The following is an 11395-nucleotide window of genomic DNA, read 5'->3' on the forward strand; positions in this document are numbered from 1 at the left end:
AATTGGTGTTAGAGGTCTACTGGCAGACCGTTCGGGGGAGGCAAGGTCGTCTTTGATGCCGCCCGTCAGCATGGAGTAGGCCGCGTTTCCAAGAGCGCCAATAGCGTGGTGGTATCGGCCTACACCATCTCGCAGAACACGAGCTCAATTGTGGGAGTTGTCAAAATGTTTGGCTGTCCTCATGTTAACATGGCAATTGAGACCATCTGCTGTGGGGTTGCTACAAGGCACCCGTACTTGACGAAGCCGTAGCGCGAGTGTAAGAGTTCATCATGAGTGTGAGATTGGCGTCCGAAGATCAACCTAATAAAGGACGTCAACGCGGTAAAGAATGAAGGTGAAAAAGTAAAAGACCGAAGTATGGGTCAGTTAATCCATTCACCCAGCATAATATACCAGCGAAGCGAATGGCACTTCGGTTGAAGATCTCCAACACCAGTTAGCAGGTTCGTCTACCCCTTTGTGAAACCAGGGCTGATAAGAGAATAACAACTAATATTCACATGGACTCTATAGAGCTACAAAAAAACTGTAAACTAGTCAAAGCCTGAAAGGTCCCCGCCTTTCTCAGGATGGATAGAGGCCTGCTAGGTGAAGCCCTCTTCACCCAGTTACGCAATAACCCAAGTAACCGCCGTCGAGTTCCAGCCGCATAACCCATGGACCAAGAACACGCCTTCAGAACTTTCGGAAATGGCTAAAAATAGACCAGCGCGCATCACATGGCTGCTCCCAGTCCTCAGGTCGGGTGAGAACAACGTTGAGAGAGTCATTCGTTGCTGGGTGTCACCGGCGTCATTCAACTTGATCCAAGAGATCGTCGGCGAGCCTGACGCAAACAGAAACCCGGATCCATGCGTGTTTTACTTGCACAAACAGCGTTACACTGACGAAACTAGCCCTGAACCATTGGGGGCCGCGGAACGGTAATGCTTGCGGGCGGACGGGCCGTGACTGGACACCATAAAACAAGGCGCGCGCGAATTTTTAAATGATGAGTCTAATCCCGTCACAAGGCTGCGCCTAAAGGAGCAATAAGTCCGCGTCAGCTGTCCATAAGCAGCAACTTTGCTTACTCTTCTCCACCCCGTGCCGCCGAGATGCATTTCTCCACAAGTGATGGATGAGCGCAAAAGCCCTCATTGGACCCAGATAACCCAGGCTGGTTTTCAGCCCACCATTTCGTACTTTCTCCAGCGAATGTTTAAGAATGGATTTCGGGCTGCGTAATAGTAGCCTTGTCATGCCGGGATTGTGCATGGAGCTATTTCTCCGACATATTTCTTCTTTTCTACCCAAGTCTCCTCTGCTTCTTCATGTCCACCCTTTCTCCCATTTTCTTAGGCCGATAGCTCAACACTTTGCAAATATCGGATCACCATCGCCAAAATGCGTCCCTCGAACACACTCTACCTCCTGGTAGCCCACAGTCTATACATATCTCCGGCGACTGCGGCTCTCGACCGCTCTCGTTCCCAGTTCAAACACTTCTTTCCGACTGTGGAGCAATACGCTAAAGCGCGCTTCCATGAGGCGTGCCCCGAGCAGTATGCGAATTACTTCAATGAGAGCCTCCCTGATCCAGGCTGGGGGCACAAATACTCGGGCGAGTTGATGGAATGTATCCTAGAGGAATGGGGAGAGCTCAACAAGGCAAACATGGCAGTGACAGCTATCCTGCTGGCACTTCTCCCGGCGGGACTTGGTCAGTTCGGACCCAGCATGGCCGAGATTAGCATTCTGAGCACCCGAAGACCGATTCTCGCGACGTTTCTGGGTTTTGGACTGATGTCACCGAACCCAGTCGAGTTCGATTTCGAAGGCATTCTGCAGAAAGCAGGCAAGGGTTCTGCGCCGCTCGCGCCGATAAGGGCTCTAGACGGGAGATATTTCATTGCCAAAGTTCTCGTCTCTCTTGTCGAGTATGTCATCGCCATGGGGTCAACGGCGAACTGCTTCTACCAACTCTACCGGTTTACATACCACGCCATATCCCTGGCTCCGTTGGCTGTCTATCTCCCCGGCTTACCGGAAACGGCCACGCTATTTGGATGGGCATTTTTGAACTTGCCGCTATACCTACTCAGTTTTGTCGTCTTCGCCCTGGCCTTCCACCGCGCTACGCCTCAATCGGGATACAAAAGGAGGAACCGCTGGGTCGAGTTTATCATTGCTGAACTGACTCCATGTGGCCAAGGCCCTCACCTCAGGCTTCAACAACGAGGGACCCGAGAAACTCTGCAGCGCCTTCTTGGAGCTTTCACTCGACTCATTGCCGGCCTTCATATCATCCTGGGCACTGTTCTCATTGGCAGCATCGTTCTCATACCCTTGGGCGACTTTCTTCCAGTAATGTACAGTTTTGTATTCGCGGCTATACTTACTCGGGTTGTGTTGAGCTACGAAATGAGTTGTCTGGCGAAGAGGACAGAAATCGAACCGGCGCAAGGTCTAGGCCAAGTCGTGCATGAGACCCATTCTCTGGGACCGAAACAGTATGAGGGTTTGAGCCAGGAGGATTGAATGAATAATGCCTTGCCATCGTTGGGGGCAATGGAAGGGATGAGCTGTACTTGGGCGAATACGGTGGCGTTAGGGTTTGATGCTGGTCTTCTCATTGGGATTGTTGGGCTCTGCTATGCTGCAGTTGCCCTGATACAACATGAGTGGAAGCGCTGTGAGGTTGTGCAGGCCAAGGTAGTCAGTGCGTTCTTTGATCTCGCCTCTGTATGGGAGTCGACAGCGAGCGCTCTCTGAACTCATGTGGGCAGTATGGTAGAAAAGGACAAGACTAGCATTAGTATTAGTTGCTAAGAAATGAAATAATCCACGCGATAATAGTGATTGAATTGTAAACGGGTAGGGAGCGTCCCAGGCAGATGTGACATTGCTTCACTGTACGTTGGATCTCATGCCGCTATCTGTAAAATGCTACTTTAACACGGCGATGAAACACGTAGTGACCGGGTTCCTTTCGCGTTGACGTTCCCCAACAGGATGTGTGTACTTGTAACAGCAGTCTCACATTCTGCTGATTGAGCTAACCCGGTGAGGCTCTGAGTGGTTGAATGGAGATGAACCAGAATGGGTTTGTGATGCGCTGAAGCTGAATTATGCCCTTTAACTTGGCTTGAAGGGACATGTCATAGCAGCTGTTGGTTTCCATTATGGCGGCATATACGGCTCAGCTTTTGCTGAGTTGCCGGGTTAAGTGGATGCTTACGTGGTTACGAAATAAGCCGGTGCCTGTGCAGGGGTGTCATGATACTACCTTGTCATACAGCACAGCCTCATCAGCGTCAGCCCTTCACGGTCTTTCAGATTCCTCCTAAACTGTAACTCTCTCTCTCCTTAACTTCAAACCATGGATGCCCAGGAATCTCACACAAGCTTGTACAGCTTGATTACTCTCGAGCCGAAAAGGAGAGAGATTCGTCTGTTACGACTTTTGCCCGGCAACAGTGATGACCCGGTCAAGGCCGACCTTTTCCGAGAATCTCTCCACAACAGCCCGGATTTCAGTGTTCTTTCATACTCTTGGGGGCCGGAAAGCGACAAGGTCCCTATCACTGTCCAGGGCATGACCGTGATGATCACTCGGAACCTCCACCACTGTCTTCTGAACCTGAGATCTGACACAACCCCGCTTGTCATCTGGATCGACGCCATCTGCATCAACCAGTCTTCCAACGAGGAGAAGAATACACAGGTACCACTGATGCGAGACATTTACAAGGCGGCAAGGGAAGAGTTTGTATGGCTGGGCGAAACAACGACTGGCCTGGACTTGATCGTCTCATGCGTTCGGTTCATTGCATCTCAAGGCCAAGACTTCCATCTAGATAAGCTGGAGCACATCGTGGACCACTTGGTCGTTTCGCCAGAGGAAATTGCATCAGGTAAAGACTAGTTATTAGCCATAACCACTTTAGAGTTCTAACTAGCCATTGCAGCATTCACCGAGTTTTCCGAGCTGGCATGGTTCCATCGCACATGGATCATCCAAGAATTTGCTTTACCTCGTCAGGACCCGGTCTTCTTGTTTGGTGAACACCGCATTCCATGGCCTCGTCTACAACGGTGGTGGCATGATCTAAAGGAATGTAACAGAAAAGTAACCAACCACGCCGAGTTGAATCGAGAAAGCCCTGATTGGCAGAAGCTTCACGAACTCATTTCTTCCCATCCACTCGAAGGCCTTAGCACACTGAGAGACATATGCTCACACGAAGAAGTTCTGACGAAAGGACTTCCACTCTCGGTACTTATTGAGTCAAGTAAGAAGTCCCTCGCCACGGACCCAAGAGACAAGATATATGGTGTCCTAGGACTCGCCAACGACGACGCCAAATCAAGTCTCACAATAGACTACAACAAGTCAGTCCAGGATATTTACGAAGAAGTCACCCGATATCTCATCTTCGCAGAGGGCAAACTCAACATCCTGTCCGGGCAAGCTCCGGATATTATACCGCAGTGGGACCAAAGCAACGGAAAATCTGCTCCCCCTGGACTTCCAGTTTTCAAGTGGCAACGAAACACGAAGAACGTGGCTTCCAGCTGGATCCGGGACTATAGCCACGTTCAGCCCTCGTACCGACCCACACCGTTTCTACCAGACTGGCTGCCTCGAGCCGTAGGGTACGACGCCTCGCTGAAGTCAGCTCCAGTTGAGACTTCCAATCGTCAGCCTGGAGAGCTGGGAATATGCGGAATGAAGGTGAACGTTGTAGAGGAGTGCCAGAGGGCTTGGTATATGCTCCCAGGCAGCGTGGCATATTTGAAGGACTGGGATGCAATTCTCCCTATCTTCTTTAGAGCTTCTCGCCCTAAAAGATCCAACTTAGAGGGGGAAACCGAGGTGCAACTCAAGAGAGAATTTCGGACGAGCAACGATCCAGAGTGGGGTCTCCCTTACAATCCAAAATATGGAGCTTCCAAGACAATGAAGGAGGCAATCTGGAGAACCGTCATCGGAGATGAGATATTCCAGATCGCTCAACGAGCTCCAGACTATTGTTCGAGACTCTTTGACGGATATATAGACGCAGTCCTAGGACAGACCGGGCACTACAAGGTTCCAGATGATGCTGATACAACCCTTGACAAGGAGATGGCTCTATTCTCCAGGTTTCAGCGAAGGATGGACACGGTGCTATATCGGCGATCGGCGTTCTCAACCCCAGGCGGGTGGATCGGTATTGGGCCTGATGATATGAAGGCAGGAGACATAATCGTTTTGCTGTCCGGGGGCGATGTTCCGCATGTGCTTCGACTCTGCGGGTGTGGGGATCACTACGAGCTGATAGGGGAGTGCTACGTCGAGGGAATTATGTACGGGGAAATGATGACCGCCTTGAAGAAGGAGTCAAGCGTTGAGGGTAAGATTTTTCGCATTCGTTAATCTTGACCAGACCTTGCAGTCTACCCCCAGATCGCTAGCTTCAGGGGCTGGGCCTCCCAATGTCTATGCCAAATCGTTTCTCGTTTTGCCTTCTTTTCAAACTCGTGCTGCTCAAAGTATTCCCCGAAGAACTTGGATCATATTCCTCCGCTGAAGCTGCATTTCCACCTTGTGAATTGCGATGCTCCCGTCCAAGGCTAAACACCCATCCATCAAATCCTTGCCTCAGGCGGCTTTCACTCATATGCTCTGCATTCTGAGGGATAACCCCGAGTTCCCGGTCACATAATTGCGAGTCAGCCAATAAAGCCATCATGTTTCCAATACTACATGGATCCCTTGGGAGAGTTCCGCGTATCTTGACTAAAAGAAAGCCTAGAAGACTAAGCCCGGACATGGTGGCAAAAAGAACCTGAAGGATAAGATTCGAGGTACCATCGATGGCAAGGTGCGTCACATCCGCAGAGTACGAGCCAGTCGTCATTGTGTGAGATGATGTTGTCGAACTCCCATCTGTAGCACTCAAAGGGTTGGTTCGAGAGGTTGTGTTGCTTGCTCGGAGATTGAGGCCGATGATGTGCCTCATGTACTCGCCGTAGTCCCTCGCAACGGCTCTAATCAACTTGTCGGCATTGTTGGGCCCTAGGAGATTTTCTTGCCAATATCCATTGGGGCGCTTTACCAGTTGGTTGAAAAAGGGTCGTATTGGTACTCTGGGCCGTTTCTTGCGAAAGTGAGGAACGTTGAGCCTACGAATTCCTTGAGTTTATAGCCAAGGGTATGGGACCCGCTTTTTTTTTTTTTTTTTTTTGGAGAGCTTGGGGCTGGCCTCGCACCTTAAGGCTACTGATTGCTCCAAGGGCCGGATCGCCTTGGTAGTTGATCGTCACCGGAAATTGATTGATTCTCTGACTGCACAATAGGCCTGTCAGATTCCTCCCAGCAGTCTAGGTGTTGTTGACGTGACCGAAAAACATGCTGATTGACGGACACTCATTGCTAACTTGGCCAGCGCTCGAATTGGCAAGGTCGATGTACTGGCCAACCCCTTCCAGGGTCTCTCAGAGCCTTATCAGACATTGGAAGGATCAGAGTTCGGAGTATTTGGTCCGGGACAGCTTCCGGGGGTCTTCCCAAGTATGGATCCCGCTGGGGCGAGACTCGAAGTGGTTTCTTACATGGTAGTCGTTAATGGCTTACGGGTCATCTGCTGCAAAGACCAGCACATAAAGCTAATGCAGTCGGAACTTGAAGCTCTTGGCAACATGGGCTGTGCTGGGAGATTGGTGATTGTTCTCCCTTTTTTTCCCCCACTTGGCTGTGTATTGAAGCGAGAGATGTTCATCAAATCCCGTATATTCCCTCTGGGTGCATATAGGTGCTGCCCTTGACATTGCGATTGATATACTACATAAAAGCCTACTTAAATATTCATGGTGTTTCCTGCCCTTCTCCCAGGCCAGCTGCGAGACACACACCTCCATTTAGAACAACATTTCAAGTGATTGCTTCAGCACATACCCTCCAGTACAAATGGATCGCCGATGGACCGTTGCCGTCATAGACTCAGCAGCTTAAACTTGAAACCTCTTCGCAATGCATCCCTTTTTAGTGCCGCTCGCAGGCCGGCTAGTAATAGCGGGAATGCTTGTGGTGGTCGATAGTAGGGAACTGGCCGTGACTGTCGACTTAGTAACGTAAGAAGACGTAGCTGTATCCTTGGTGACCGTCGCCTGGAGTGTGGAACTTGGCAAAGTGCGGACAGTAGAAAAGGTGGTTGACAATGGCTGGGAGTTTCCAGCAGTCGACACAGAAGAGGTAGCTGTGGGGATCGAAGTCTCAGTCGATAGCTTCGGAAGGTTGACATCAGCCTCGTCCAGGTGATGAAGCAGCGATCCCCATCCCAGCCCATCGTAATGCCCCGAACCTTCACCCCATGATCCAGCCCCTCCTTCGTACCCGCCAAAGAACTCCAAAGACTTGTTGAGATAGGCAGTCGTCCAAGGCGCATCAAGACCTTTGATCTGGACGTAATGAGTGTGGAGCAACTCCCACGTAGGTCGTACAGCGCCACGAGACTGGTCGCTGATCTCCGTGAACGAGACAATGCCATTCGTATAGGGCTCGAAGGGGACATCGTTTCCAAGATTATACCTGGCAAAGTACTCGGCACTTTTGAGTCGGTTAGCTTGTGAGTCCAACAATGTTCAAGGTGAACAAGCACAAAGATAATACGTACCCAAGGAGGATTCGGCTGTTGTTATAGGCAAAGAGATCCTCGCCCTGGTTCCAAGCCTGCTGACCAATGACTCCCAACAGTTGAAAGACGAGGGATGAATGGCCTTGATCGCGACCAGCCTCTTGTCCCTGGCCGAGAATTGTGCCGGTGCCCGGCTCACGAACAAGGTTGGTGATGGCGTTGTTGATGGCTCCGTTGCCCTCGCCATGCTTGAAGTAGTTGATGGCAAAGTCCCATGCAGTCTGGTTGTCCGTAAGAACGCCAATGGCGAGCGTAGAAGCAATGTTGCAGAGCTCCCAGTTGGCAAAGAAGTGCTTGACATTGTGTTGAGATCCCAGAACATGGTTCAAGAAGTCGACGTTCATCGGCAGGAAGATATCATTCATCATCGAGATGACCCGGTCGAGTCCATTGTCAGCGAATGGTTTATAATCCCGCAGCAACTCAGCAGCGTTGGCCAGCTCGTAGCCTTGCAATCCAGCAGTGAGATACGCATCATCTCCACCGCCTTTCAAAGTCCGTAGTTTGTCTGCCCATGCAACAAGGACATCGGCTCCAGTCTTGGCAAATTGCTCATCTCCGGTGATCTTCCAGCGCAACGCGAGATTGAAGGCAGCTGCCGCATCGTGCCACAGGGCCTCACCATTCTCGCTGCGATAGATCTCAGCGGTAGCGTGGTCTTTGTAGTCGGCGGCGGAGAAAGGAATGCTTGTCAACTTATCCCAAGAGCTAACCCAGGGCTCTTTCTTGGCAGCAAGCTTGGTTTTGACACGGTCAATGTCGGACTCGGTAACGAGCAGGCCGGGGTGAGTAAAGGCGAAAGTCAGAGAAAAGAAGCAAAGAAATAAAAAAGCGTAGGCGTTCGCCATGATGAAAGAACAAGATTCAAAATGAGTGGCTAGAAGACTTGGCTTCAGATGTCGAATAAAGGAATGGCTGGCGAAATGCTTGTCAAAAGAAACAATAGTAGCAGAAGCATCAGGCCTTCACGTCCCTTTAAAGCCTGAACCGAGCCGCCTAGCCGCCGTGGTCCATCGATCTGCGGCCAGTGTGGGCCCTGTCATCTACCCCTTGCTAATCCTGTAATACAACCTGCGACAAAGCTAGCGATCAAACATGCGAGGGTGAAAAGCTAAAGTGATGTGATCAAAGAATCCAGACTCCAAGCTCTAAGAACGCCGACCCAGCCGGGCGTTTGAGTGAGATGACAGCTTCGTTCAGACCCACACTGACGCCGATCGTTTGATGCTTCGCGGTGCCCAGTGTGAGATGCTGTATCAAGGACAACATTTTTTATGACGAGGAGACTCGGCGCCGGCGCCTTTTAGCATTGTAGACTACAGTAATTACGCACTTCTTGCTATCGCTTGTGCTACAGTGAGGAAGGGGGGGTTTGCGGTGGCGAGATCTGATGCCTGTTTGCAGAGTTGATCTTCTGTAACCCCCCACCCCTTACCTGTGGGGAGATTTGGCTCGAGATTGCTAAGCGGGTGGCAGATGCAAGTCTTCCCTTTGTCAGCATCAGATATTTTAAACACCTTGTTGCTAGGAGTTATCTGTGTCGATGTATGAGTGAGTTGACCGCCCACAGGTGGTGGCAGGGAAACATCGTAGACTGCGTGTGATGGAGACATCAAAAAAGCAACCAACAACACAAATCCAGTCTCTCATCGATAACCAGGGATCAAGCGCTACTCAAGACGCTCCGTAATTTCCTTGAGTTTCCCACAGGCAGAACTAGAGCCTCGAGGATGTAAAAAATCATGCCACGACAGACATGGAACGTTCCGGCAGAAGATTGATTATCAAAGATCACAGGACAAGCAGCACCATCCTACCGGGGTCAACTGCAACTACCAGGGGTAGATACGTCATTCTCAAAACGAAACTGGGAGTGGGGATTTTGCAATGATGTTGAGTGCGTCCTTCAACAGACAAACACACTTGTTACCAGAACTGCCATTTCTGTTGATCTAGCACCGACGGCCTGGGGGGATTTAGGTGTTAAAATTTTGGGTGCAGTCTCAGCTAATATCTTGACTCTCATGGTGAGAAAAAAATCCTAGCTCTTTAGATGTTCCTAACGCCATGTATGACGCGGACAGCTACCGGACATGTCCCCGAGGGTTTGTCCGCAGACAGGGATGAGTTGCATCACGACCCAAACTGTCACAAAAGCACAGACCTCATCTCGGAGAGAATTTCCGGGGTGTTAAATTAAACCACGGGGAAACTGCCGTCGCTGGCTTCGAGGGACGCCAGACGAGGAAGCTAAGCTAGGATCCGCGATTGATATTGACATTGTCAAGCCCAGGCAGGGGTTGTCGAAGAATTCCCTTTTGTGATAGCCCAGGAACATAGCAGCCTACCTTACATCCGTGAGTTGTTCTCCTAAGATCCATACAGTATTTATTCTAGTCAAGCTCGCGCGCATAAAAATACGTGTTTCTGTCGAAAGATATGACTTTTAACAAGGTCTGTTCTTTTCTCCCAAAGCATCCGGCCTCAGGGCATAACAGCCCTTTTGCTAGGCGATGTTGAAGGCAGCTATGAAAAGTATTGTGCAATGATGCTAGGGATGCCTCTGTGGGAGTATGTTCCTCTCAATATACAAACTACAGGTCCCTGACACTGGTAAATCCATCTTCTTGAACCTTTAGAATCGGTTTGTTGGCTACCATCTTGTCCCACAGTGTGCTTCCCCTCTTCCGCTCCTCTTGGTCAATCCGCCTCAAGAACTGCTCCGCGGTGCGAATTCTCCCGGGGAAGATTCTATCCAGTAGATGGTAGTCCCTTTGAATGACGCCTTTGTTATAACCAGATGCCCTCCAAATGTTCCACCATCCGGTAAAGTTCTGTTTGATGGTCATATTGGCGCTGTCACTCGCGTCGGCCGCGACGCCAACAGGTCTGTCCGCAGTTTGGGCGAGGGACCCTTCCCTCCAGTATGTCTCGAAATCCACATCGATAAAACGTGCCTTTCGTCCAGTGACTCGTTCGAATGCCTTGGCAAGATCGTCGTAATGCACGTGTTCAATAGCCACTTCCAGGTCTCGACCATCCGCCTCTTGAGGATTTTCAAACAACCATCGAACGTAGAAGCCACAATCATCCAGCGCAACATGAACGACTGCTCCATCGCGTGTAAGGGGGATCCGCCAGGTAAGGATATCCTCACCCGTGACTTCGTCAACTTCAACTTTTGGTACGGCTGGCCCAGCAGAAGAAATCGCCATGTCGAGATATACACCTGTCGTGAGCAGGGACACCTTCATGTCGTAGCCCGCAAGAGCTTTCTGGTTTCGTCGGTGCTGGTCGATTATCCACTCTCCCATTCTTCCCTTTCCGTCTGCATGTCCAACGCGAAACTCGTCCTTGTATCCAGCCTTCTTGTAGTAATAATCCAAGTTACCAAAGACAAATGATTTGAGACCAAGCTCAATTGCCAATTCGTATGAGCGTATAGTCCAGAATGTCTCGCTCTTTTCACCGACACTAAAACCATCCAGGTTGATGAATACTCCCCAGCAACCCTCCAGGCCCTGACGTAGATCCGACATAGATTCGAATGTTCCCTGAAACAACTCTATCTGTCCGGGTGATGGGGAATAGGTGAGGAGCTGTTGGGCGCGGGCTGAAGATGGGTCTCGAGTGAGAATTCGCAAGGCAAAAACGGGTGCCAAGTCGCGGACCACGGGAATGCCCTGGGCGCCAGTGCCGCCCACGATGAAAATTTTCTTGAGATTTGACAT

At 50.5% G+C, this 11395-nt stretch overlaps 4 protein-coding genes across 4 annotated transcripts; 2 read left to right on the plus strand and 2 right to left on the minus strand.

Moving 5' to 3' along the window:
- Positions 1 to 1389: 1389 nt before the first annotated feature.
- NCS57_00920000 (uncharacterized protein) lies at positions 1390 to 2523 on the plus strand (the record flags this gene model as incomplete). The annotated part of the gene is made up of 1 exon (XM_053058982.1): positions 1390 to 2523. One exon carries the CDS (start codon positions 1390 to 1392, stop codon positions 2521 to 2523), a length of 1134 nt encoding a protein of 377 aa, XP_052911053.1.
- An 841-nt stretch (positions 2524 to 3364) lies between these two features.
- Positions 3365 to 5404, plus strand: NCS57_00920100 (HET domain-containing protein; the record flags this gene model as incomplete). The annotated part of the gene is made up of 2 exons (XM_053058983.1): positions 3365 to 3899; positions 3954 to 5404. The coding sequence occupies 2 exons, from the start codon at positions 3365 to 3367 to the stop codon at positions 5402 to 5404; spliced, it is 1986 nt and encodes a 661-aa protein (XP_052911054.1).
- Positions 5405 to 6978: 1574 nt separating this feature from the next.
- NCS57_00920200 (Alginate-lyase domain-containing protein) lies at positions 6979 to 8512 on the minus strand (the record flags this gene model as incomplete). The annotated part of the gene is made up of 2 exons (XM_053058984.1): positions 6979 to 7576; positions 7644 to 8512. The coding sequence occupies 2 exons, from the start codon at positions 8510 to 8512 to the stop codon at positions 6979 to 6981; spliced, it is 1467 nt and encodes a 488-aa protein (XP_052911055.1).
- Positions 8513 to 10258: 1746 nt separating this feature from the next.
- Positions 10259 to 11395, minus strand: NCS57_00920300 (NmrA domain-containing protein; the record flags this gene model as incomplete). The annotated part of the gene is made up of 1 exon (XM_053058985.1): positions 10259 to 11395. One exon carries the CDS (start codon positions 11393 to 11395, stop codon positions 10259 to 10261), a length of 1137 nt encoding a protein of 378 aa, XP_052911056.1.

Source organism: Fusarium keratoplasticum, chromosome 7 (genome assembly GCF_025433545.1).
Source record: "Fusarium keratoplasticum isolate Fu6.1 chromosome 7, whole genome shotgun sequence".
Lineage (NCBI taxonomy): Eukaryota > Fungi > Ascomycota > Sordariomycetes > Hypocreales > Nectriaceae > Fusarium > Fusarium keratoplasticum.